Genomic DNA, 27,951 nt, shown 5'->3' with positions numbered 1-27,951 from the left:
CTCCTAGCCTCAAGCGACCTACCCGCCTCAGCCTCCCAAAGTGTTGGGATTACAGGCGTGAGCCACTGCACCCGGCCTGGGGTATGTTTCTTAAAATATTCCTCTGTAAAATGGAGCTAGCTGCTTTGCAGAATTGTGAGACTAACATTTAGATATGTACAAACATACATGTATGTGTGTAGGGTAGGTGGAAAGACAGAAGATAAAGGCGCCCTCTACTATTACATTTCTCTTCTCTCCCCCTTCAAGGCCAAAATGACTCAGAACACAAACTCAAATATCAGGCCAATTAAATATCTGCTTAAAGTTTTGCCCTGAAGGACTATTTTGATTTCGCATTCTTTAAAGTGTGTTTTACTTATTTAAAAAATATGGCCGGGCACGGCGGCTCATGCCTGTAATGCCAGCACTTTGAGAGGCCAAGGCAGGCTGATCACCTGAGGTGAGGAGTTCGAGACCAGCCTGGCCAACACAGTGAAACGCTGTCCCTACTAAAAATACAAAAATTAGCCAGGAGTGGTGGCAGGTGCCTGTAATCCCCGCCACTTGGGAGGCTAATGCAGGAGAATTTCTTGAACCCAGGAAGCAGAGGTTTCAGTGAGCCAAGATCATGCCACTGTACTCCAGCCTGGGTGACAGAGTGAGACTCTGTCTCAAAAAAAAAAAAAAAAAAGAAGAAGAAGAAGAAAAGAAAAGTTATTTCTAGTTCTACTGAAACCTCAAACTATTTACTCCTGGGAGCATTTCAGATCAGTTGCAAACTAATGACAATGAGTCATCAGTGATGTACTAGGGATTGAAGAGCTATCAAACTTCTCTGGGTTTTGAGATCTGTGTAATACCAACATCACTTTGGGGTGCGTTTTTGTTTCCTTTTTGGTTTTTTGTGGGTGTTTTGTTTTGTTTTGTTTAAGGCAGAGTCTCACTCTGTCACCCAGGCTGGAGTGCAGTGGTGCAATCTTGGCTCACTGCAACCTCAAACATACATGTGTGTAACCTCAATTTATGTTCATGACAGTGGGGATTTGTTTAAATGTCTACATTCTTTCTAATAAACTGTTGGAAGACTTCTTGGCTGTTCTTTTAAGTGTCTAGCTTACTGTAATTTTTATGTATTTACCATTTACTGGAATGGAGTTTTTAGTTTTATTTGAGGAAGAATTTGGGATTATTCCTGTTTGAAAAAAGAGGCTTGCTGTAATGTCACAGGAAACCTTTTTAAAGTGGATCTGTAATAGAATATTGTAGATGCACTTTGTAGCAGTTGGAAAAGAAAGTGTTGTGATTTGATAAAAATAAAACTAAATGTGTTGTCCTCCTCTAAAAACAAATAAAAAAGAAGCAGCTGTTCTGCAGCTGTAGCCATGACAATGTGCTTTCCTTCTAAGAGTCCTGGGAATAAGCAGCCCTATGACAAACATGTATTTCCTCCAAAAGAAAATAATGCCTAAAGAGCAAAGGAGCAGAGTTTACCTCTTTATTTTGCAGACAGCATCTGAAACTATTGATAAAGCCATTTTCATCAATTTCATGGTGTAGTTTACCAAAGAAAAAGATCTGAAATTTAGAAGTTATGTCAGCAGTGGGAAAACAGATGTACCTAAAAAAAGCAAAACCACCTATTTCCATGACTCTAATTTCCCAAATGTAAAATAAGAAAACAGTCTCTCATTTATCCAGAAATAATTTATCTGGCAGGCCTCTATTTATCTAAGACACAGCTCAAAAGCAGAAAGTAAGAACAGAAAAAAAATACTGTTCTAATTTTGCCTTATTTGATGATTGCTCCTTGTTAAAAACCAGGGGCAATCATCAAATTCTATCTTGTCTGACAAGGAGCTATTTTGGTCTGCTTGCGTTTGTATAACAGAATACCTGAGACCGGGTAATTTATAAAGAAAAGAGGTTAATTTAGTTCATGGTTCTGCAGGCTGGGAAGTTCAAGCGCAGAGCCCTGGCATCTGGTGCTGCATCATAACATGGTGAAGAAGGTCAAAGGAAGAACAAAATGTGTGAAGAGGCCAAACTCAAAGGCTGCCTCTTAACTTTATAATAACCCACTTTGGTGCGAAAATTCCCATGGGAACTGATCCAGCCTTTAGAGAGTGAGAACTCACTCACTACTGCAAGAACAGCACCAAGCCATTCATGAGGGATCCGCCTCCATAACCCAAATAACTCCAAGGCTGCACCTCCCAACGCCATCACACTGGGGTTCAAATTTCAACATGAGTTTTTGTGGAGACAAATTCAAACCATAGCAGAAGCATTCAAGGACCTGCTCATACATTTACAGCAGAACTGCAAAGACTCACTTCTCACCTAATTTTCCACACATCTCTCAATCTTGACTCACTTTCTAATGACATTTTCTTATCTCTCTTGGCTCAAAGATTCCATGGACCACCCTGATAATGTCCTGGTTCGTTGCTGCCCGTGGAATCCCCTTCCCATACACTGTCTTTATGTACAATTACTACCCTCTCTCTCACCGTCATGTAGCAGGTAGAAAAGTGCATGAATAATTTTGAAATCTTACCTCCTTCCCAGAAAAAAAAGCTCCTGATAAATCTGTTTGGAGCAGACTACCATTGATTCTAGGTAGGGTGGTATACAGTGGCTAAATGATTTTGGAATTTATAGAGACCAACACAATGCCTCCCATATAAGTGACCCCCAATGAATATTTGCTAAATGATGGCCAGGCGGGTAGATGGATGGATAAAAATGTGCTGATTGGTGTTATGCAAGTATTTTATTCTTAATTTTTAATTAATATATTAAATCATTAATGTTGATTGCAACATATATATGGCTTCTACCGTTAAATTTAAAAGAGGACAGCTTGCTGCCTTCCTTACCTGATAATCTTATGTGGATTCCTATATTGAAAAGGACAATGCTAGCTATTATTAATATAATAAGTGAATACCAACATTAATTTATAGTGGGTTAATATAATAAAAGTTTATTTCTTGCTCATAAAGAAGTCCAATCAAATTCAGCTGTTGTGAATTATCAGGTGGCCTGCCTGTGTGTGGTGGTAGAGGCTCAGGTTCCTTCTAACTTTGGCTCTGTTATCCCAAGAGCCTCAAAGCCCTCTTTATCTAGCTGGCAGAGGAGGGAGAGAAAGTGAAGTCACCCTTGCTTCTTGAGAAAACCTGGCCTGGAGGTGACACGCATCTCTCCTACTTACTTGCCATCAGCAACAGTTCATCATGTGGCCGCATCAGGATGCAAGGTAGGCTGGGAAATAAAGTCCCTGGCTAGACAATCGCCTCCTACCTACCACAAATTCATGCTAAGGAAAGCTGAGCACAAAATAGCCATCTCACTGTTTAACCTCAAAAAAAATACTAAACAAAACAATTAGCAAAGATTGCGTTTCATGACAATGCTATTTTGAAAAGAGCACTCTCCAATACTGCTTCTAACTGATAAAAACACATTTTCATTCCATTTTCTTTTCTTCTTTTCCAACATCTTTATTTTACAGTTTGAGAAACTGTTTCAGAACAATTGAGTGATTGCTCAAGATTTCTGAGCAGACAAATGCAAGGATGGGACTAGAACCTGGGTTTGCCAATCCTTCATCCAATGCATTTTGTAAAACCTGACCTTCAGGTTATAACTCTGAAGGGGCTGAAGACAAGTAGAATGGAGATAATCAGACAAGCCCTGACTTTTTTATCCTACCATGTGTAGGTTATTCCCAAGCAGCAGTGCCCTTAACTCATACCAATGGGAAAATAACATATGCTCTTTTTATTTTGTCTCTGTTTATTTATTTATTTTAAAACGTTTTTATTTTACTCTCCTTCCCCACCCCCACCTTATTGAGATATAATTGACAAATAAAAATTCTATATAGTTAAGGTGTACAACTTGATGTTTTAATATACATATATTTTTGTGAAATTATCACCATAATCAAGCTAATTAACATAGCATCACCTCACACAGTACCTTTGTGTGTGTATGTGGTTAGAACATGTAAGATCTGCCCTCCTAGCAAATTTTAAATATGCAATACAATATTCTTAACTGTAGTCACAATGTGGTACATTGTTTTGTTCAATGTCAGACTGCCTTGTTTACAAAGCAATTTGGGAATATGGATTATGACACTAAGTTTATTCCTGTCTGTGAAACCAGCAGTTCCTCTAAGAACTTAAACTAAGGTAATATTCCAAAATATTTTTTAAAACGTTATGTACAAAAATGTTGACCACAGGGTTATACATAGCAATAAAAAGTTATGACACACAGTAAAAACTTATAACTACGAGAACAGTTACTTTATCAAACATTTGTCCAATGGCATATTTATGTAGCCGTTAAAATATTGATGAAGCATTTTTACAATGTTTATTTGTTATTAAGCTTACTTTTTAAGGCCTATTACCAAATTTTATGTGCAGCATTATTTCATTTAACAAACTATAATAAGATACATGTAGAAAAATACTGAATATACCAAATATTGTCTGAGGCTGCATCTAGGTGGCATAATATAATTAATTTTCTTTTTATTTTTAGATAGTATTCAAATTTTCTAAAATTATTACTACTTTTTATAGAGACAGGGTCTTGCTATGTTGCCCAGACTGGTCTCGAACTCCTGGACTTAAGTGATCCTCCCACCTCAGCCTCCCAAAGTGCTGGGATTACAGGAATGACCCACTGCACCCAGCCCTAAAATTAAGTATAACTTTATATTCAGAAATTAAACACATAACTTGGAAGGTGAGGAGAATGACCTTATACAAGGCAATTACTCAATAGTAATATCCTGTTGGATCCTTCTAGTAACTGCTCCCTACATTCCCAGCTCCTGTTTCCTTGGCTATTTTCCACGATCTTGATCTCAGTTGCTGCTTTTGATGTTCCCTTGTAACATCACCTCGCAAACTCCTCATATTAACTGAGCTTGCTCTCTACCATATCGCCCTTTGTTGTGTCACTTCTTATTTCCTGGTGGTAACACTAGTCATTCAGAATTTTTGCTCTGATCAACTCTGATAGTCACAGAGTAAAATGATTAGATGATTAGATCAATTCTTTTAAAGAGACTACTCTGGAGCAATGTGTCTGGAAGGTTGGAGTGTGATAAAGACTTACATAATTCTTACACTGCTTCTATGTGACTAGCAGGAATACTGACTGTACATTTATAGGACTCCTCAGTACACTATAAGCTCCTGGAACATAGCAACTGTGTCATCTTGGTCTTTTCAGTGCCTAACATAGTTCTGACACATAATTGGGACTTAATAAATGTTTTGAATGAACAAATGACTGAATGGATGAAAGGATGGGCAAGTAACTATTTAATGATGGTGACTGCTATTCATTAAAGAGGTTGATAAGCCAATTAATATTTACCGAGCACCCATTATGTGCCAGTTTGTGCTCAGAGCTAGATTCTAAGAAATTGTGGTAGGAAAAGAATTGGCGAATCAGCTGGAATTTTCATCCACTGTAAATATGAAGACTGGAGAACCTCTGGGGCCTGTCAAAGATGTGTTTGGATCATCCACCTAGTGCTAATTAAAGGTTACATGGTCCCAGAGTAACTGATCTGGATTAAGCATAATTGGGCAGACCAGTTTCACCACCATTTAGCTGTATAATTTGCCAGAGTCAAAGTGGCCAAAGGTAAGGCCAAGAGTGCAGTGTCAAAGATTAATGCTACAGCTCATTTGCAGCCCATCAATAACAATTGTCTGGGATCAGCTCTGCCTGAAGCTTCTGCTAACTTTTAATACAGCAATTTAGAAAAAAAGTTTATCCTTCCCAAATCCGTTTCTTCTGCAATACAATCACCCATATCTCCCAAATTAGGTCCCCCTGCTATGAACAGCCCCTAAAAGAAGTCCTATTTTACAGCCTATTTGGGAATCAGAATCATAACGCTATGGGGGCTCTGGGCCTTCTCAAAGCTGATTTATCCTCCAGGGGTGGCCAACAGCGTGAGTCACAGGACTCAGCTCAATCCTGACTGCCAGAGTGAATGACTTCCATCATTTAGAACCTTAGAAATTCAATTGGATAAGCCTGTAATTCCTTACACATGTGCTGCTCTATGTGGTTATCCTGCCCTGAATACACGTTAATGCTGAATGTCTGTCTGGCTACACTCTCAAGTCCTGGGATCCTAAGTGGCATCCTGTCTTGTCTTTAATTTTCAGCAGCTCTCATAACAAAGGCAGAAAGAAATGCTTAAGAAGCTAGCTATGACATCTATGGCCTTCAAAGTGCACAAAGATTGAAAAAAAAAGAAAAACTTGTAAAAATATTCTCTTTTTTTTTTTTTTTTTTTTGAGACAGAGTCTTGCTCTGTTGCCCAGGCTGGAGTGCAGTGGTGGGATCTCGGCTCACTGCAGCCTCTGCTTCTCAGGTTCAAGTGATTCTCCTGCCTCAGCCACCCAGGTACTAGGATTATAGGCATAAGCCGAGCCCGGCTAATTGTTGTATTTTTTAGAGACGGGGTTTCACCATGTTGGCCAGACTGGTCTTGAATTCCTGACCTCAGGTGATCCGCCCGCCTTGGCCTACCAAAGTGTTGAGATTACAGGCATGAGCCACCACACCCAGTCTAAAAATATTCTCTTTGATCTAGAGCTTAAATTTAGATGAATACTAGAATCAGATGCTCTTAAAGAATACATAGGAACTCTTGCTTCCATTTTCTGTCTTTTATTAATCCATGTTTCACCAAGGACTACCACCTACATAGCAAATCCAGTAACTTTTAGACCTGAAAAGTATACATTTCATAGCTACTATTGTTGTGTGTTCTCTAAATCTGTATTGTGATTAGGATCCTTTTCTTTTTTAGCATTTTATTTGGTTTGAGAACCTCGAACCGTGCCATCCTTACATTTCACTGATTTTACTTGTCACTCTATAGTTCTGGTAGCCCACATCTGAATTCTCATTTATTAGTATTCTACAGAATCACATTCTATATATCTTGTTTGACACAGATTTCTATAAAAACACATATTTTAAGTTATCATAATTATTAAGGGAAAATCAAAGGTGCTGGCAATGACCAATCAATTCTGCTTTCATACAGATAATTTTTCCACATAAGCTCACTAGCATCATCCCCAATGAAGACATAGATCTAAAAGTATATTGATGACCATTGTGTCACCCCAGATTTGACAAAAAAGGAAAAAATAATACAAACAAATATAACTTTCTCCCCAAGCAAAGTCAGCAATCTGATACAAAGCTATGGACATATTATGGCTTAATTCTAGGGAAACTGGCAATTTTTAAATTATTTTTTCTAATAAAACTGATATCCTTCTAGTTTTTTCTTTCTTTCTTTCGAGACAGGGTCTCACTCTGTCACCCAGGCTGGAGTGCAGTGGCGCAGTCTTGGTTCACTGCAACCTTTGCCTCCTGGGCTCAAGCGATCCTCCCACCTAGGCCTCCTGAGTATCTGGGACCACAGGCATGTGCTACCATGCCCAGATAATTTCTGTGCTTTTAGTAGAGACAGGGTGTTGCCGTGTTGCCAAAGCTAGTCTCGAACTCCTAAGCTCAGGCAATCCACTTGCCTCGGCCTCCCAAAGTGTTGGGACTACAGGCGTGAACCACTGCGCCCAGACACCTTCTAACTTTTTCTTTGTTTCACTGAGAAACTTAAAAAAAAAGTCTTTCAAAGATACAAATCTCAAAAGAAGATATTATTTACGTCAAACTCACTAGAGGAAAACAAAACATTGAGAGGCTAAAAATTCTGCAATTTCAAACCACTCCCAGGGAATTTTATTTGAAAATTTCCCAGCAACCATAAATACATGAGAAAAGCTCCAGTTAGCCCTAGTGAATAAGAGAAGGTAAGTTATCTTCCTGAAGTAGTGACAAAGAGGTCCTCAATCAACTTAAAGAGGGCAGCAGAATAGTTAAACACTGCATTTCCTCATTTCCTCTTTTACTGGCCGTTTTGAAAATGAGGGACCCACAGTTTTGTCCACTCTCTTGATTAAAGGGAGGTTCACAGGATACAGTAAAACCTATGTATCCTGGCAGGACGTGGTGGCTCATGCCTGTAATCTCAGCACTTTGGGAGGCTGAGATGGGAGGATGGCTTTGAGCCCAGGAGTTTGAGGCCAGCCTGGGCAATATAGTGAGATCCTGTCTCTCTCTCTCTTTTTTTTTAAAGATGCATCCTTTAGACACAAATTTCCTAAGTTAATTAAACTAGGATTAAAAATGCAAGTGGCTCTGTGAACTACAGACTTTATTCAATCCGGCTGATTGCTAGACAGACAGTATTGCATAGCGTTGAAAGTACTCTGGAAGGATAGACTATTCAGGTTTGAATCCCACCTCCAGAGCTTGCTGTGTGACTTTGGAAAATTCACTTAACCTCTTTGAATGTTAGCTGCCTTATCTGTAAAATGGGAGTACAAATAGAAATTACCTCACATGACTGGTATGTGGCTTATATCAGTTAGTCTCAGCAAAGCACTTAGTACTATTGTGGTTTATTCAAAAATGCTCAACATTGCTAGTTATCAGAGAAATACAAATTAAAACCACAATGAGATAGTACCTGACACCTGTTACAATAGCAATAGACATTATCAAAGATAACATGGGTTGGTGAGAATGTAAGAAAAAGGAAACCCTTGTACACTGTTGGTGGGAGTGGAAATTAACACAGCCATTATGACAGTGTGGAGGTTCCTCAAAAAACTAAAACTAGAACTACTATATGATCCAGCAATTGCACTCCTGAGTATATACACAAAGGAATTGCAATCGACATGTTAAAGAGATATCTAGGCATCCATATTGATTGCAGCATTATTCACAATAGCCAACATAAGTGTCCATCAACAGATGAATCGATAATGTGGTACATATACAATGGAATACTATTCAGCCTTAACAAACGAAATTCTGTCATTGTTGACAATGTAGGTGAAACTAGAGGACATTATGCTAAGTGAAATAAGCCAGTCACAGAAAGACAAATATTGCATAATCTCACTTATATGTGGAATCTAAAAAAGTTGAACTTACAGAAGTAGAGAGTAGAATGCTGGTTACCAGAGGCTGGGGGTTGGAAATGGGAACTGCAGAGATACTGTCAAAGGGTACAAAGTTTTAGTTAGACAGAAGGAATAAGTTTTTGAGATCTATTGCACCACATAGTGAACATAGTTAATAATAATGTATTACATATGACAACATTGTTAGAAGAGTAGATTTGAAATGTTCCCACTCCAAAAAACAATAGGTATTTGATGTAATGAATATGTAAATTAGCTTGACATAATCATTCCACTGTGTGTATATATATATATCAAAACATCACATTGTATTCTATAAATATACACAATTATCTGTCAATTAAAAATAAATATTAGAATAGTATTGCATAGTAAGTACTAGATATAAAACATTTATTAATAATAACTTTGTTTCAAAATGACAGACACTGATAACCTGAAGAAGTGTACCAAATTTGGTCAACTCTACCCATTCCTTCAAAATCACTGTGGAGTAAACATATGAACAGGATAAAATATATTAAATGTCAAATGTTTGAATTAAAATAGAAATTTCATTCTATAAAAGATGGTTACAAATTATTATTCAGAGCAAAGTTTTAGTTCTGAACTTGAACTTGCGTATAATAAGTGCAGTTTTACAGGTTACAACTGCCAACCTGATGTTATTCAACTGAAAAATAGCAACAATAAATCCTCCAGTTAACATACTTAACATACCTTGAAAACATCCACTTTCCTCCACTCCTTAAGAAGCCTCACTAAAACAAAGATAAAGAAGGTTAAAAAGGGGGACAGAGGGACCACATACTCATAAAAACAAAGAAAACTGGAGAAGAGACAACTGAAAAATGTCACAAAACTTTAGAAATCAGTTGATGTGGTTGAATTGCATCCCCCCAAAGGATACATTGACTATAACCATATTTGGAAATAGGGTCTGTGTGGATGTGATCAAAATAAGATAAAGTGACAGCCGGGTGTGGTGCTCACACCTGTAATCCCAGCACTCCGGGAGGCCGAGGCAGATGGATCGTTTGAGGTCAGGAGCTCAAGACCAGCCTGACCAACATGGTGAAACCCTGTCTCTACTAAAAATACAAAAATTAGCTGGGCCTGGTGGTGCGTGCCTGTAGTCCCAGCTACTTAGGAGGCTGAAGCCAGAGAATTGCTTGAACCTGTGAGGTAGAGGTTGCAGTGAGCCGAGATGGCACCACTGTACTCCAGCCTGGGCAACAGAGTAAAACTCCATCTCAAACAAACAAACAAAAAAAGATAAAGTGATACTGGATTAGGGTGGGCCCTAATCTAATGGACTGCTGTCCTTACAAAAAGAAAGTTAGACACAGGCAGATGCACAGGGAGAACACGTAATGACAGAGGCAGATATTGGAGTGATTCATCTGCAAGCCAAGGAACACCAAGGACTGCCAGCAGTCACCAGAAGCTAAGGCAAAGGCATGGCACAGATTGTCCCTCACTCCCCAGAAGGAACCAACCTCCTGACACCTTGATTTTTTATTTCTAGCCTCTGTAACTGTGAGGGTATAAATTTCCATAGTTTTAAGCCACCCAGTTTTTGGTAATTGTTATGGCAGCTTTAGGGAGCTAATATACTGGCGAACATATGGACTTCCCAGAGAAAACGGAAACCCAAGTGTTTTCAGAGGTGATGCCTGGAAGCAAGCTCACTGACACTGCAGAACCTCACAATGGCTCAGGTATTGGAAGTACCATATCTCTTCAGTGGGTTGAGCTGAAAAGAGACCATTAAAAGTCCCAGAAGCAGTTAAGACTCCTAGATTTCCTCCCCTGGCAAAGTCAGGGAAACATTCTCTATCCTCCATTCCCAACCTGAAGATTGTTTCTTTTGGGAGATATGGAACCAGAATATGGATTCAGGGACACCAGACACAGCTGAAGGTAAAAATGCTATTATGAAACAGTGGTGTCAAGTGAAGGTATGCATAATTATATCTTATCTTATTTTTGTTTGAGACGGAGTCTCACTCTGTCGCCCAGGCTGGAGTGCAGTGGCGTGATCTCAGCTCACTACAACCTCTGCCTCCCGGGTTCAAGTGATCCTTGTATCTCAGCCTCCCAAGTAGCTGAGACTACAGGCACGTGCCACCATGCCTGGCTAATTTTTGTATTTTTAGTAGAGATGAGGTTTCACCACATTGGCCAGGCTGGTCTCGAACTCCTGACCTCAAGTGATCCACCCTCCTTGGCCTCCCAAAGTGCTGGGAAACAGGCATGAGCCGCCACACCCGGTGGAGAGTTAATTTTATGTGTCAACTTGACTGGACCACAGGACGCCCAGATACCTGGTTAAACGGTATTTCTGAGTGTCTGCGGGGGCACTAAGCAAAAGAGATTATCCTCACCAATGTGGGTGGGCATCATCTTATCCATTCGGGTCTGAATAAAACAAAAAGGTAGAGGAAGGGAGGATTCACTCTCTCTCTGCTAGATTCTTGAACTGAATCTTTGATCTTTTCCTGCCCTTGGTGATCCTGGTTTGCAAGACTTCAAACTCGAACTGGAATCTACACCATTGGCTCCCCAGTTATCAGGGCTTCAAACTACAATATGGGCTTTCTGGGTCTTCAGCTTGCAGACAGCAGATTATGCAGCTTCTCAACCCCCATAATCACATGAGCTAATAGATAGCTAGATACAGAGGTAGGTATAGATATAGATAAATAGATATCTATTTGTTCTGTTTCTCTGGAGAACCCCGACTAATACAGTGCATATAATGAAATTATTAAGACTTCCAGCCTCCTTCCTGCATTGGGCTCCAAGAAGTCTGTATATTCTGAAAGTGAGTAATTAGAAGATTACTCTCTAGAAGAAAATAAACAGCTGGTTCTTTCCACATCATCTTACACCTTGTCCAGCAGTGAACAAGCCTTGCCTATGTCCCCAAAGCACCTTTTTAGAGCCTCATTTTTACATATAAATTGACAGCAAGGATCACCACACAAGATGAAGAATGCCTCTCGCAGAAACAACAGGAACCAAATATAAACAAACAAACAACCAAAAAAGACTCAAAAGAATCAAAGTCAATGCAGAGTTACGTAGAAAGCATTTTTAAAAACGCTATAATTGACATCTTCAGAGATAAAAGGAGCTATATTCATGAAAAATAATGTAATGCTATAAAAGAACAGAGAATAAAAAGAGCACTGAGAAATAAAGGTATAATACAGAAATTAAGTAATTAATCTTTATTAAGTATAATAAAGAAATTAAGTAATTGTCCAATTAAGTTGAGAAAGTCACAGAGAAAGTAGAATAAAAATATGAAGACATAGAAAATAGGACAGACAGCTAAGAAAAAACATCAGCCAAGAAGGTCCACGATCTAAATAACAAATTTCAAAAAAGAAGAGATATGATGGGGGGTGGGGGGGAAGAAATGATCAAATAAATAATACCAGAAGAATTCCCATAACTGAAGAACATGTGTTTCAGGATTGAAAAACTGGTCGATAGGAATGAGAAAAGACCCATAACCAAGACACTCAATACTGTTTTAGAACACTGGGAATAGGCCGGACGCGGTGGCTCACACCTGTCATCCCAGCACTTTGGGAGGCCGAGGAGGGCGGATCACCAGGTCAGGAGATCGAGACCATCCTGGCTAACACGGTGAAACCCCGTCTCTACTAAAAATACAAAAAAAAAAAAAAAAAAAAATTAGCTGGGCGTGGTGGCGGGCACCTGTAGTCCCAGCTACTCCGGAGGCTGAGTCAGGAGAACGGTGTGAACCCGGGAGGTGGAGCTTGCAGTGAGCTGAGGTGGCACCACTGCACTCCAGCCTGGGCAACAGAGCGAGACTCCGTCTCAAAACAAAACAAAACAAAACAAAACAAAAAACACTGGAAATAAAGAAAAGATCCTAAAGCTTCCTGAGACAAAACAAAACAGAAAGGAAAGCAGGTTACATATCAAGAAATTTAGTGACCTGTGAAGGAGAAGGAAATATAATGACATAGTTTCTTAACAATTCTGGAAGCTAAAATATTGCGGAGCAAGCCCTCCAATATTCCGAGTGAAAGTTATTTTCAACCTAGAACTGTGCTCAGCCAGAATAAAAACATTTCCAGACATGCACACTCTGTGGGAAAAAAGACCTGGCAGCAACCTCCCTCAAGGAACTATTGGCGGATATGTTCCACAACATGAGGGTATATAATCAAGAAAAAGGAACACCCAGATTGAGGAAATAGAGAACTCATCTCAGGAATGAGGAATAAGACCTTCCCAGGATGGATGTGAAGGAGGCCCAAGGACATCAGTTGAGAGTTGTGCCTTCCAAATTTTATGTGCAAAGGAATTACCAGGGGATCTTGTTGCAATGCAGATATCGATTCAGTAAGTCTGGGTAAGGCCTGAGATTTGGCGTTTTAACAAATTCCCTCAGGATGCTGAGGCCGCTGGTTCAGGGACTACACTTTGCATATCAGAGGTGTAGAGGAAAAACAGTCCAAATTGTACCAAGAAGACGACGGTACAGAGACAGAGACCGACAGACATTCATTTCCTTCTTGGAGACAATCGGGAATGAATTAGTGTAAGCTAATAACCGTAGAGTAGGGTAGGGAGAGGGATGGAGGAGAAGGAGAAAAGGATTAATATTTTAAGTAAATATAAATGAAGAAAAAACAAGGAAGGGGCTGTATTGAGAACAGCCGCATACATCCAACCTTGCCTCTAGTAGACACCTGAAGAGGAAGGTTGGACCACTCTAAGGATTCAGATTCAGTAGTCTGGGGGGGTCTCTGGAGCGACCCTGGAAGATGCTCCAGAAAGCCTAGATGCAGACTACGCTGACAGAAGACGCTCCTTGCACGCGCCCAGCACGGCAGTGGGCGGGGCCTCAACGCGTCCGGTGCCAGGTCTCAGGGGGCGGGGAATGGGCGGAGCCTTTCCCCTAAATTGGCGCGCCCGGGCGGCGCTGAAATTCGGCTTGGAGGCTTTTGAACCCGGAAGCAGTTGGCGGCGCTCGGAAGCGGCCGCGGATCGGGGAATTCTGCTGGCGCTGCAGCTGCAGAATGGTCGGCGGTGGCGGGAAGCGCAGGCCCGGCGGGGAGGGGCCGCAGGTACTGCCGGAAAGGCTGTGCGGGCTACGCGGGGCGCTTTGGGTGACAGCCAGGGCACCAGGAGGCAGCGCTTTTCATTCATCCAGTGACTATTAAGCTTGCTGTGTGTCCAGGGGCTGCGGTTTGCTGCGGGGATCCTGCCCAGGGCCGCTGTTTCGCGCTCTGCAGGGGGTTGGACCAGGAAAGTAGCTCCTCTGCATCTTCTGCCCAGCTCCTCTTGGAGCATTTCCTGGGGAAACGGATTAAGCCAACCAATGGTTCATTCGCCCAGCCAGATTGATTGGGAACCTATTACATACCTGACATTGTGTGGGGCGCTGCGGATTTGGGGGTCAACCTGCTTGCTCCTGCTCCTTGTTGAGCCCCCGGCCTGGGGAGGAGGGGCACAAGCAAATATGCATTCTACTGTGACTTTTTTGTTTGGGATTATAACGCTGGTGTGTAGAAAGTGCTATGGAAACACTGAAGGAGGATTTAACAAGTCCCAGGGGGTGTTAAAGAAGACTTTTAAGACAACTCTTTGAAAATTGGTTTTGAAGGCAGAGAAGTAAGATTCTGAGACATAAAACTGTAGGAGATGTTTGGGCGTAGCGGAGCGTTCGGCTTGGCTGGAGCCAGGGAAATGGGAAAATAAGAGGGACCTGATCATAAAAGCACTACTGAGAGGGGAGGAGGAGAGAGTATGTGCATTCTCATACTTTACTACGATTTCGGAAGTTCTGTAACCACTACAGTAGCAATAAGGGGAATCAGGAAAGAAGTGCCATTGTGATAACTAAAGTTTTAGAAAAGTTACTCTGGTAGTGTCATAAATCGGACAGGGTGAGACATTCTTAGAGGGCTTAACTAACTGTTAAAGGCCATGGGTATAGGCATCCTTCATATTGGGTCATGCATTCTAGGAAGACCAGGGTAAAGAAGAAGTGTAGCCTCTGAAGGGGACAGCTGTTCTAAATCCTAGTTGTTAGGGCTATGGAGATGCTGAACTAGTGTGTGAGTAAAGGCACAGCTGAAAAAATTCTCTTTTTGAAGGTGCAGTGAAGAACTGCTTTGGTGGAGTGATGTGCTTAACTAGAAATACAATACCAGAAATGAAGATGAGTCTGTAGAGACTATAACCGTAATGGCCAGCATTTGTATATTATGTGCTAAGACCGTTCTGTGTATTTTTACATATAATAACATTCCTTGTAACAACCCCGATATAGGCACTGTATGCCCTTTTTGCAGATGAGAAAACAAAGCACAGAGAGGTTAAGTAACTTGCCTAAGGTTGGAAATCAGTAGAGTCAGGAGTCAACCCAGGCAACCTAACCATTATGCAAAACTGCCTTTCAGCAAGGCATATTAAGCCTTTTCTAACATCTTAAGTTGGAGCCAGTCTTTGAACATCTGAACAAAGACAGTTATGAAAACAGAAGATAGGATAGCTCAGGACTTCATATGTTCCTACTGTTCTATATTTGATGTTGGAGAAGCAGCATAGTGAAGTGGTTGAGGATCTGCTGTGGACCCAGATTTAAACCTGAGTTTAAATCCCTTCTCTTCCACTTCCTAGTTAGGGACGTAGGGAGGTTAACCTCAGTTTCCTCAGCTGTACGATGAGGTTAATGGTATCTAGTGCATGAGACAGTTGAGGACTAAATGAGTTAATCCACAGAAGGTGCTTAGAACAGTGAAACAGCACAAAATAAGTTCTCAGTAAGTATCACTTAACTACTTGTTTTTACTATTATATTATCTTTACTATTACTATTTGCTATTATTGATACTCACTTTTGGATTCATTGTTCAACAGGCTTTTTGTTGAACGTAATTTTTTTAATCAGACACATTATAATCCTTGGCATAATAAACTGTTACCATATTCATGATCGTCTTTGACCTTATTTATGTTAAGTAATGTAACAAACACCAGTGAACCCATTGCCCAATCCCAAAGCTGAAACAGACAATAGCTCTACATCTACACGTGTTCCTCTCCTATCGGTTCAGCCTTCTTCCTGTCAATTATGTTCAGTGTAGCTATCCTGAATTTTGTTTTCCCTTGCCTTTTAAAAATAGGCTTATCTCCCATGAGTGTATACCTAAACAATATTTATTCTTAGTTTTTGAACTTCATAAAAAGGCTATCATGCTGCATATAATCAAGAGCTTTTTTCCTCATTAAAAATATTGAATATAGATTGGTCCATATTGTGTAGCCATACAGTAACCATTTGGTAAATGACGGAGATTGGTTCCAGGACCTTAGGAGAGCATACACTAATTTTTAAAGCAACAAGAAAACAAACCATCTCATTAGCCAAAGATAACACAGTTAATAGTCTAGTATACAGTAACAAATTTCCATATATCCCCAAATCTGAGCGTACCCAAGTTCCAAAGTTGGTCCTGTGGAACCCGAGTATACGAAAAGTTGGCCCTCTCTATAAGTGGATTTCACATCCCAAGAATACTGTATTTTTTTATTTGCATTTGGTTGGAAAAAAAATTCATGTATAAGTGGGTCCACAAAATTCAAACCCTTGTTGCTCAAGGGTCAACTGTAATATTAAGTGTAATAGTCTATTGTTTGAAAACCTTATAACTGTTCTCCTAACAATAGGTATTTCATTTGTTCTGTTTTGTTTGCTCTTGGAATTAATGCCACCATGACCATTCTTGTATCATCTGATTACATTTTGTAGACGTTGAATGATACCTAACGTTAATAAACTTCAGACTACTGAGAAAATGGAAGAATATAAATATGAGGGGGAGGAGGGAGGGATAGCATTAGGAGATATACCTAATACTAAATGACGAGTTAATGGGTGCAGTACACCAACATGGCACATGTATACATATGTAACAAACCTGCACATTGTGCACATGTACCCTAAAACTTAAAGTATAATAATAATAATAAATATATATAAATATGAGAAACATCTAGCTCAGAATTTCTCAACTTGAGCACTGTTGACATTTGGGGCCAGTAGTCTTTGTTGAGGATGCCTATCCTGGGCATTATAGGATGTTGAGCATACCTGGCCTCTGCCTCACTAGCACCGTTTCTTCCAATTGGTGACAACTAAATAGGTCTCCAAATGTCCCCTGGGGGGCAAAATCACCACCGGTTGAGAACCACTGCTCTAGGTAGGAAGAATAAAAAGGAAAGAACTTAATCCAAAAAGAAAGAATCTAGGTTCATAGAAAAACAGATTGCTGCTTAGAAAACTAAACATACGTAACTTCCAATTAAGCATATTGTCTTTACAGAAATTTATCAAATATCTAGTAGGCATTATAAAACCTAGTATACTTATATAATGAACCTGTATTGTGGTGGTCCTAGAGATGAGTATTATAACTTCATCCTGGCATTAAAAGGCCTTTTCTGAAATAATTGGATATTTGGCCCAGAGTTTAGTGCTATTCTGCTAACTTTATTAGGAACTATAGATGTTTAACATTGTCACTAACCTTCCCTCTTTATCTGGAAAATCAAAAGGGAGGTATCTGTTTTTAAGGCTGGGTAATGATTGTAGTGAATAGCTCAGACACAACTCTAGAAGTTGCTAAAGAAACAGCTTTTTAACTGATGAATTGCTTATATCCAGTTACTTCTATTTGTTTCTCATTTGATCAATGAATCTGTTTAAAAGACTCACACCTTTAACCAAAAGAGGGCAAAATCTGCCCTTTCTTTATTCCTCTCTTCCTGCTCTTTATTATTTCTTTTTTTTACCTTTTTGTTTTTTGTGGTTTCCATTATCTTACAAAAATATATTTAAAGACTTGCTGTGTGGATTCCTCTTAACCACCATATAAACTACTCTTTTTTCCTGTGCCCAAATGAATTCCCAGATTTTACTCAAAGACCATTTAGAGAGTTTTAAGGAAAACACATGTATTTCATAGAGTTGGGTGAACAAGAGTGATAGATAATGTTATGCAAGGAGAGTTACTGAAATTTGGAGAACTGAAGTTTGTGTGCCAATTTTCAGTGTGAAAAAACAACTGATGTGAAGAAAAGTAAATTCTGTGAAGCTGATGTCTCCAGTGACCTTCGAAAAGAAGTAGAAAATCATTATAAGCTTTCTTTACCTGAAGATTTCTATCACTTCTGGAAGTTCTGTGAAGAACTTGATCCTGAAAAGCCATCTGGTGAGTTGCTCCAGAATCATTCTTGTATTAATGGAAAGAGTAATGTAATAGGAAACCAGCTGGGTGTGGTGGCTCACACTCTGTAATCCCAGCTGAGGCAGGAGGATCGCCTGAGGCCAGGAGTTTGAGACCAACCTGGTCAACATAGTGAGACCTCCACAAAAAAATTAAAAACAAAAACAAAAACAAAAAACTAGACGTGGTTGCATGTGCCTATAGTCCTTGCTACTTAGGAGACTGAGATGGGAGGATCCCTCCTTGAGCTCAGTGGTTTGAGGTCGCAGTGAGCTCTGATCACTCCAGCCTCAGTGACAGAGCAAGACCCCGTCTCTAAAACATACAATAATTGGCCAGGCATGGTGGCTTATGCCTGTAATCCCAGCACTTTGGGAGGCTGAGGCAGGCAGATCACTTGAGGTCAGGAATTCGAGACCAGTCTGGGCAACACAGTGAAACCCTGTCTCTACTAAAAATACAAAATTTAGCTGGGCATGGTGGTGCACACCTGTAGTCCCAGCTACTCGGGAAGCTGAGGCACGATCATTGCTTGAACCTGGGAAGCAGAGGCTGCAGTGAGTCGAGATTGTGCCAGTGCACTCCAGCCTGGGTGACAGAGCAAGACCCTGTCTCAGAAAAAAAAAAAAAAAAAAAAAACCTAACCAAGGATATAAACTGTTCATAGAAAAGGAATATTTTCCAAGATGTTTCTTCTAGTAAGAGAAAATATAGAAAGAAATATAGATTAATGCTATAGTAATGCCACTGTCACCTAGTTTATTGGCAAAGGTAATTTCATCACATTCTGGGGGAATGTGAAGGAAAGCAAGCTCTTTCATGTGTTGCAGGAGTTATAACAGTTCTGCTTCCAAGAACTTGTCTTATGGATTACATAAACTAAGAATTATGTTTGAGGATATTTACTTAAAGAAAAAATGGGAAATGGCTTAAATGCCTACCAATACCACATCTATTCAGTAGATCTTCATTGTTTTAAAAGAATGAAGCAGATTTTTAGGAAATAATAAACTATCATGCCTGAAATATGTTAAGTGAAAAAGAAGAGTGTATACAGTATGCTACCATTCGTATTTTTTTAAAAATAGCATGGGGGAGAGAGAGTACACACATATCCCTGTATACTTTTCTGTGTGCTTATTTTGTCTCTGAAAGGATAAAGAAACTGTTAATGGGCTGTGTTCATTACTTTGCCCTATACTATTTAAATTTTTTAACTAGTAGGCACTGTCATACACTATTGATGGAAATGTATATTGATACATATTCTGAATTTTGCCAGTAGATCAGAACAGAACTGTGTAGCTGTTTCTTTAAAAATAGTCATGCCTTTAGCTGCGCGTGGTGGCGGGTGCCTGTAATCCCAGCTACTTGGGAGGCTGAGGCAGAGAATTGCTTGAACCCAGGAGGCGTTGGTTGCAGTGAGCCAAGATCACACCACTGCACTCCAGTCTGGGTGACAGAGCGAGACTCCGTCTCGAAAAAAAAAAAAAAGTCATGCCTGTATACAAACATTTATTAGCAAAGATGTTCACTGAAACATTTTAGAACAGAAAAAAGAAATAGTAAATATCCCTCAGTAAGAGAATAGATGGGTACCTCTTTATAATGCAGTATTATGCCCTATTAAAAAATCATGTCAAATAACATTGAATAGCATGGAAAAATATTCAGAACATTTAAATGGGACAGGATGGAGGACAAAAGCAGATTACAATACAAAACAACCCTTCTCAGTTTGTTTCATGTTTGTATCTGTTCATGGGGGTGGAGAGTATGGAAATTTGTTACTATATAATAGACTATTAACTGTTATCTTTGGCTAATGAGATGGATGGTTTTAGTTTTCTTCATGCTTTAAAAATTAGTGTATGCTCTCCTAAGCTTCAGTTAAGCTGAACTATTTTTCCTGTCAAGTTATCTCCATGCTTCTGTTCATGTTATTACCTCTTCCAGGAATTTTTTTGTTTTCTTCATCCTTGCCTCCTTATAAAACTGGGTCCTGTCTGGGGTGCTTCCCTCCATCTTAGAAGTAAGGACCCATTTGAAGTTATGCATTGTACACTTGCACAGACTTCATGTCTTTGTGGTTTATGAACGCTCCCTGTCTGTGATCTGTGAATAGAGAAGGAAGATGGAGTCATCCAGGGTTAGGGTTGGCCAAATAGATTGTCAAAGAGTCAGGGGAATCTGGTGTGATTAGCTGAGGTAGAGGAAAGGGGATAGAAATGTTTTTTACCTTTTTTTTTTTTTGAGACAGAGTCTCACCCTGTCACCCAGGCTGGAGTGCAATGGTGCAATCTCGTTTCACTGCAACTTCCACCTCCAGGGTTCAAGTGATTCTTGTACCTCAGCCTCTCCAATAGCTGGGATTACAGGCGTGAGCCACCACACCCGGCTAATTTTTGTATTTTTAGTAGAGACGGGGTTTTGCCATGTTGGCCAGGCTTGTCTCCTCCTGACCTCAGGTGATCAGCCCGCCTCAGCCTCCCAAAATGCTGGGATTACAGGTGTGAGCGACCACACCTGGCCTGTTTTTTTACTACTCTTAATCCACACATTTTTGCTGTCTTTCTCTCCCTTAACCTGTGTGTACTACAAGTATTTGAGGCTAACTGCAGTGTGGTAATGGGCCTATAGGAATACAAACCAGTCTTGCTTTGGCCAAAATAAGAAACAACAGGAATGTCTGAAATGTTAGGCTAATTCAGTGGTAAATTTAAGAGGAAATCCTAAATGTAAATACCACTTTTCCTGTTACTCTGACTTCTTTTCCATTGAATGTTTATAACTGACATCTTCACACATAACTCAAGATTTTCTTTTAGTTTAGAAACTTTTTAAAGACAATTGCTTAGAAATAGTTTACTAAATAAAAGCATTATTTCCTACCTGTCTCCAGAAAGTATTGTCTAAATTTATTTTCTTTATAGATTCACTTTCTGCAAGCCTTGGACTTCAATTAGTTGGTCCTTATGATATCCTTGCTGGAAAACATAAAATGAAGAAAAAATCAACAGGCCTGAATTTTAACCTTCACTGGAGGTTTTACTATGATCCTCCTGAGTTCCAGACCATTATTATTGGAGATAATAAAACTCAGTACCACATGGGGTATTTCAGGTAAAGGATCTTTTCTTCGCCTCTAAAATACAGCTGCTGTCCTGCTAATGAGGATAAATAGTTATTCACTGGCCTCACCCAAGGTGAAAGGCATATTTTCCCCTGTTGGTGGATATATGAGCCATCTGTTGTTCTTGCTGTTACCGTTTTAACCTTCCCTAGGATGGGTAAACTCTTTAGGTTTAATCTCACTGGTTTTTCCTTTCCTTGTAAACTTTTTTTCCCTTTTGGGTTCAGAAGAGCTCTTTTGGCCCAAGAAAGATAATTTAGAGCAGCTGTGCTTAATAAGCCGTGTGCTTCCAGGTGCCAGAGTGGCAACTGGTAGTTAAGAGTGGTCTCTGGAGTCACACTGGTCCTCTTGTTTATTATCTGTGTGACCCTGTATCATTAGTGACTGTGACTTTCTGTGACTCGGTTTCCTGTCTTGTAACAATAGGGATAACTGTACATACCTGATAGGAATATTATAAGAATTAAATGAATGCATGCAAAATACTTAGAAATAGAGAAACTCCAGGAGGAAAATACTTGTCCGCTTGTACCAGTAGAAATGCTATCCTTTAAAGTGAAGATTAAATGTAAGGTAATAGAAGGAACGTGCCCAGGAAGAAGTGTTGTAGTACAGCAGAATGCACATGCGGCTAGGAATTGAATTATACTGTAGCCAAGGTCCTAACTTACTAGGTCCTTGGCTGAGTAATTTAACCTCTCGGTATTTGTTTCCTCAATTTTAAAATAAAAGGTTTGGTTATATACGTGAATAGGATCCTTTCATCTCTAATGTTTTACAATCCTTTTTCTTGTTTTTCGTTTTTTTTTTTTTTTTGTATTTGAATATAAAAGCAACTAGGTCCTAAGAATCTTAGTTTTAGGTTCCATTATATAAGATTTATCATAGATATTCCTAAGAAACTTGGAGCTTAAAACTGGCAAATTTGTTTGAATTTTTCAAAAAATGCCCTTATAAAAAAGGCATCAACCTAGATCCTTGGGAGGGACCTGGCTTTCCTTTTTAAAAGATATTTTACTGAAGAGCTGATGAAAAATGACTAGTGTGGGGTTAGCAGATCGAATAATTTGAAGTAGACCATGCAGTATTCCTACCACTACAATGTAATCATCCTATTTGTGACAGAGAAAGGGAAAAAAATGTAATAATAGGACGATGTACCTATAATTTGAATAATTTTGAGCTATTGAAATGTCTTTGTAATTTTCACAACTGTTGTCCATTGTTTGAGGATGCTACCTACTAAACTGAAAACATTCATTCCATATCTGCTACATATACACCAGCAACAGTATAAATTTAAGCCTAACTTTGCAATATTTATAATACTTTAGTGATGGAATTTTTTAACATGCAGTATGTAAATGTGCAGATTTTATGCGTGTTGACAAAATTTTTCAGCTTGCAAAATGGGACTGCAATATTACATTTTTCACTTAAACAATTTTTTACATCTACGTTGTTGCTTTCTAAAATGAATGTGAATGCCATCTTTTATGACTGCAACTTGCCTTTTCCATTACAGAAATTTTTGTTTGATGTAATCAATAAATTTTGGTATGATTAAAAAAAAAAAAGGGCCTCCAAAAAGGAAAAAAAATAGGTGTAAATTGTTGTCTGTAGACCTGATATCCCACTTGCCTGATAATATAAATTATGGGCAGCTAAATTTTTAATGTCTTTTGCTTACACAGGGATTCTCCTGATGAATTTCCTGTATATGTTGGTATAAATGAAGCAAAGAAAAATTGTATAATTGTTCCAAATGGAGATAATGTATTTGCTGCAGTCAAGTAAGAATATTTTAATTTCTCTTATATTTGTTTACAATGTTTATACTACATTAGTCCATTACAAAGGGGGTTTGAGGGGCTGGGCACAGTGGCTTACACCTGTAATTCCAGCACTTTGGGAGGCCGAGGTGGGCAGATCGCTTAGGTCAGGGGTTCGAGACCAGCCTGGACAACATGGGGATACCCCATCTCTACTAAAAATACAAAAATTAGCTGGGGGCATGGTGGCACACACCTGTAATCCCAGCTACTCAGGAGGCTGAGTCAGGAGAATTGCTTGAATGCAGGAGGCGGAGGTTGCAGTGAGCCGAGATTGCGCCACTGCATTCCAGCCTGAGTGACAGAGTGAGACTCTATCTCCAAAAAAAAAAAACAAAGCGGATTTGAGACAAGCCCATAATTGTAGATTTCTAGAGATAATTTCCATGACTTTTGCAGGTAGTCTTATCTATACTGTTATTTTGTCACTCTTCACCAAAAAAATACACCTCTTATGTAACTATTTTACTTAATGAAAATAATACTTGACCTCAGGTGTTCCATGGCAACATCAACAGTTTTGTTAGACATCTGATTTTAAACACTTGTTAAGAGTTCATTTCTTATGTATGGTTCAAACAGAAAGGCTTAATAAAGTAAAAAGAGGTGGTCATAAAATCCTTAGAAGGGTTGAGGGAGCAGGCTGAGCTTCCAGGAATGACAGTTGTGTGGCTCACAGTGGATTTTGTCTCTGCCACCATCAGGGAGCTGGGAAATTGAGAACTGCTGCCACAATGAGTGGCTCTAGGACCACATTATCTTTGGTATAATCTGGGCCAGGTAAATGGATGCCCTACTCTTTGCCTCTCAGCCCCCGTGAAGCTAAGAACCAGGTGCTGGGATCTCAGCTACAGCTGCTGCAGAACCATCAGATGCCTCTACAGCTGTGCTCATTGATGGAGATCGTGGAAGCACAGCCTCCACCTGGTATCTCTTCTGCCTCTGAGATTTCAAAGTATTGCAGCTGCTTGGAAGAAGATAGGTCCCATGTGGAGCCTGAGCTAAAGAGTAGTATGGGAAATGCAGTGAACTTTCATGGGGAAGGGGTTGGAATAGAGGTGAGTGAGCCAGTCTGTGCTATATCAGCCACAGACATGACTCGAAGCCATTTTATTTGTCAGCGGCTGTGTAGTTTGCCTTGTAATGAAGAAAGCAAACTTTATCACTTCAAATACAAGTAGATTATCTTTTCTTTGACCTCTTTTAGTACTGTCTCTTTAAAGGGCTGTTGTTCCCTGTGATTTGATCATACAAATTTGCAGTAAAGCGAATTCAAACTAAATCAACCTACTACAACCCCTGGACTATGCTACGTACATCCTGGTGTATCTACAAGGCAGCTACATTGTAGATGTCCAAAAATGTTCTTTCTTTTCTAATACCTCTCAGTTTCCTATAAAATGTTACTTGGTATTTGTAATTTATAACTTCTTTTCAACTCTTTGGATTTATCATTCAATTTAAATTGGTGCCATCTTTATTAGAAACTCTTGTTGTTTTCTTGCTTATTGTCTGTCTCTTGCACTAGCATGTAAGTTCCACGAGGGCAGAGGGTTTGTTTTGTGCACAGTATCTGCCCCATACTAGATGCTCCATAAATATTAATTCTATAAATACCTTGGCATGTAAAAACACCTAATTTTTTCAGGCTGGGAAACATAGTGAGACTGTCTCTTTTTAGAAAAACAAGCCTAACTTTTCATTTGTGTTATTAGTCATGTTTGAATCTTTTTTAAAAAAAAAGATAACATAATAGTGGTCATGTAACATAACCCAAGACTCTTCTGGTATCTTTTTTTTTTTTTTTAAGCTAATTGGAGAACATAGACAATGAAAAAGAAAAAAAAAATACATGGGTGATATTTATAACTTAGGCGAAGATCAGCAAGTGAGTATTTGAGGAACTACCTCCAATAATTTATCTCAAACAGGGGTAAAAAATTACCTGAGATATAACTATTTTAGTACTTTTAAAGTATTATAACGGTTTTAGTTTTTTAGGTACTACCTCCTTAAATCAGCTAACCAGAACACTTAATTTCTTTATATATTTTAAAATTTATTTTTATGGCAGACTGAATAAGGTCTTTCAAGGCATACCTTTGATCAACACATTTTTATCTTTAGTTATTATTAAATCTTGTGTCTGCAAGATTTAATAGTAACTAAAGAAATGCAAATTTAGCCAGCAAAGTGTTTTTTAAAGGTTAAAGAATGGTAATAACCAATGATGGTTAGGGTATAAGAACCCTTACTGATGTGTTAATTGGTAAAACTTTTGTAGAAAGCAGTTTGAAAAATGTTTAACCAACCATATTCTAAGATTTCTTAATAGGTGACATTGTCAGGTACTATGTGAAGTACACATTTATACCCTTAAGTTAGCAATTTCACTTCTAGCTGTTTATTAAAGGGATTTTGGACAGGTACAGAAATATGTGTATTACAGATTGTTTATCAAATGAAAAATTGGCAACATATCCAGCAATAGGGAAGATTAGGTAAATATAAACTATCCATATACTATAATACTTTGGTATTGATTTGTTGAATTTGTTATGAAGTGGGCAAATAACAATAGTGTAGAATGATTCCATTTCATACTGTCTAATGCATATGGAAGTAAACATAATTCTTAACTAACTTTGAACAACAAAGGAATGATTTTTTTTTTCCTTCTGCCTTATTTATTTTCCTAAAATAACTGGGGTAAATAGTTTTGACCTTGGGTCAGGGACCCTTAAGGTCAAAACTATTTGTGATAATAAAATGTTATTTTTGCACCAATGGCACAAAGTAAATAGTGGATAATACTGTTGTCACCTTGGCAGGAATCAAGATAGTGCCACCAGGGTAGCAGCAGTCATTGCATTATTCACAGCAGTAACATGCAAATGTATTTAAAAATGTTTGTGATGGAGCCAGGCATGGTGGCTACTCGGGATGTTGAGGTGGGAGCATTGCTCGAGCCCAGGAGTTCAAGTTCATCCTAAACGACATAGCAAGACCCTGTGCCTGAAAAACGTCAGTAATGGACTATACATGTATTAGATGTCTACCATTGAGTTCATCTCTTTAACATTCTGTGATGAAATAGGAAATACATAGAAAGCGTTTCTCATACTGAAGTACTGTGGTTTGTCTCAAGGGAAAAAAAAGCCCTTGTATGATTGAATTTTGAGATGAACTTTTCCCCACTTTTAGAAAGAGTGACTCATTGACTGTGTGCCTGTCAAGATTCCCTTTGGTTTTCTGGCTAGAAAGCTCACCCATTTCCAGTTGCTAAGAGTCAGTTCAGTGGCAGAGCCACCAGGGACAAGTAAGACTCTTGGGGGTGCTTTGACCCTGCCTACCTGGGAGCACACTTTTCCCTTCCCTGATGACCTGGGATGGTGGCCAGGCCATGCCCTTGCTGTCGCTGGGCAGTGTCCTTTTGGAAAGGGAGCTGCCCCAGGCTTTAGTGCAGCTGCCAACCCTGTTAGGCCCGGCCTCTCGAGGCCTCTTCCGACTTCAACGGTCACACACCCCCAAAGATCCTCTCACCCATGGTGGTTGCTGTGCATGGTTCTGTCTGTCCGTGCACCTATGCACACACCCCACCCCACCACCCTACTCTGAAATTGGCGAGTGAGTTGAGAGCCAGCTCTGTGGGGTCATCATGCAGCCATGGTTGTGCCTGTCCTTCATGGTGGTCTTTCAGGTTATCTTGGCAACATGTACGTTGCTTTTCTTTTTTTTTCTTTTTTGCTTTTATTGTACAGTCAGTACTATAAAATTTCTCTTTGAGTTTTATACCTTTGTAGCATTTTAGATGACATTGTGTTTGTACTTTGTTGTGTAGAGTGGAAGAATTGTGTTGAGTAAACCCAAGATTGGAATGCAAAAAAAAAAGAGTGACTCATTGACAAACTGGTTATTTGGGTCTAGGTACTGGCAGAAATTCTCTCAAATGAACCAAAGAAAACAACTGACTATATTTTTTGTCAGTGATAAAATTCAGGGTTTCAAATAAAAATTAGATTGAGAAACTTGTAATACCACTGTGAGCGCAATAGCTTTTTTTCATAATGTTATGTAATGAATTTGATATATAAGTTTCAACACTTACATCTATGTAACTTAGTAAACCACTATTTCCAAAGGGCCATTGCATGATGCCATATAACATGCATGGGTACAAGTTCATTTGCGTTGAAGACATTCTAATGGATTTAAAGTCACAGCACAAAATGTTCACGTTCATGGTTATGGCTTCAGTCGCACATCACACCTTATCTTTAAGCATCACACAGTAAAGTGTTAGAGTAGGTTTCGGCAGAGACAAAAACTTACAGAGATAGTCATAATAATGTCATATGTATGGGAAGGCAGCTACCAAGTGCCTTCAATAGTGGCAGAGGTAAAAGAGGATATTTTATGTGGGCTTTGATGAATGCCTAAGAACTTACTAGAAAGAATGGGAAGAAGGATGTTTTAGGTAAGGGAGCAGTATGTGTGTGAAAGTGTGAAAATACGTGGCACAGGGTACTTGAATGGCTATATTGCCGTGCCAGAGTGTTGAGGAAGACTGTAAAGATCGATTGATTCACATAGGACTGACATGATCAAATCTGTATTTTATGGTTGATATAAACATACCCTCTAGACATACAGCTGGTAATAATTGA

At 39.3% G+C, this 27,951-nt stretch overlaps 1 protein-coding gene and 1 long non-coding RNA gene across 3 annotated transcripts in view; one reads left to right on the top strand and one right to left on the bottom strand.

Moving 5' to 3' along the window:
* The window catches only part of LOC129397645 (uncharacterized), a 190,356-nt gene extending 176,462 nt beyond the window's left edge, over nucleotides 1-13,894 (bottom strand). For both annotated transcript variants that reach the window (XR_008625264.2, XR_010112058.1), the window contains exons 1-3: nucleotides 13,757-13,894; nucleotides 9,759-9,799; nucleotides 9,049-9,112 (exon numbers count right to left, since the gene is read on the bottom strand). This is a non-coding gene — a long non-coding RNA (uncharacterized LOC129397645). The remainder of the gene's footprint in view (nucleotides 1-9,048; nucleotides 9,113-9,758; nucleotides 9,800-13,756) is intronic.
* Nucleotides 13,895-14,019: 125 nt separating this feature from the next.
* Nucleotides 14,020-27,951, top strand: part of LOC100991754 (histone PARylation factor 1) — a 28,529-nt gene continuing 14,597 nt past the window's right edge. Inside the window, exons 1-4 of the mRNA XM_003821812.6 lie at nucleotides 14,020-14,152; nucleotides 18,145-18,304; nucleotides 21,253-21,442; nucleotides 23,147-23,245. Coding sequence (XP_003821860.1) covers nucleotides 14,105-14,152; nucleotides 18,145-18,304; nucleotides 21,253-21,442; nucleotides 23,147-23,245 — 497 coding nt within the window. The 5' untranslated portion in view covers nucleotides 14,020-14,104. The remainder of the gene's footprint in view (nucleotides 14,153-18,144; nucleotides 18,305-21,252; nucleotides 21,443-23,146; nucleotides 23,246-27,951) is intronic.

Source organism: Pan paniscus, chromosome 3 (assembly GCF_029289425.2).
Source record: "Pan paniscus chromosome 3, NHGRI_mPanPan1-v2.0_pri, whole genome shotgun sequence".
Classification (NCBI taxonomy): Eukaryota; Metazoa; Chordata; class Mammalia; order Primates; family Hominidae; genus Pan; species Pan paniscus.
This window is presented reverse-complemented; position numbering and strand designations above follow the sequence as displayed.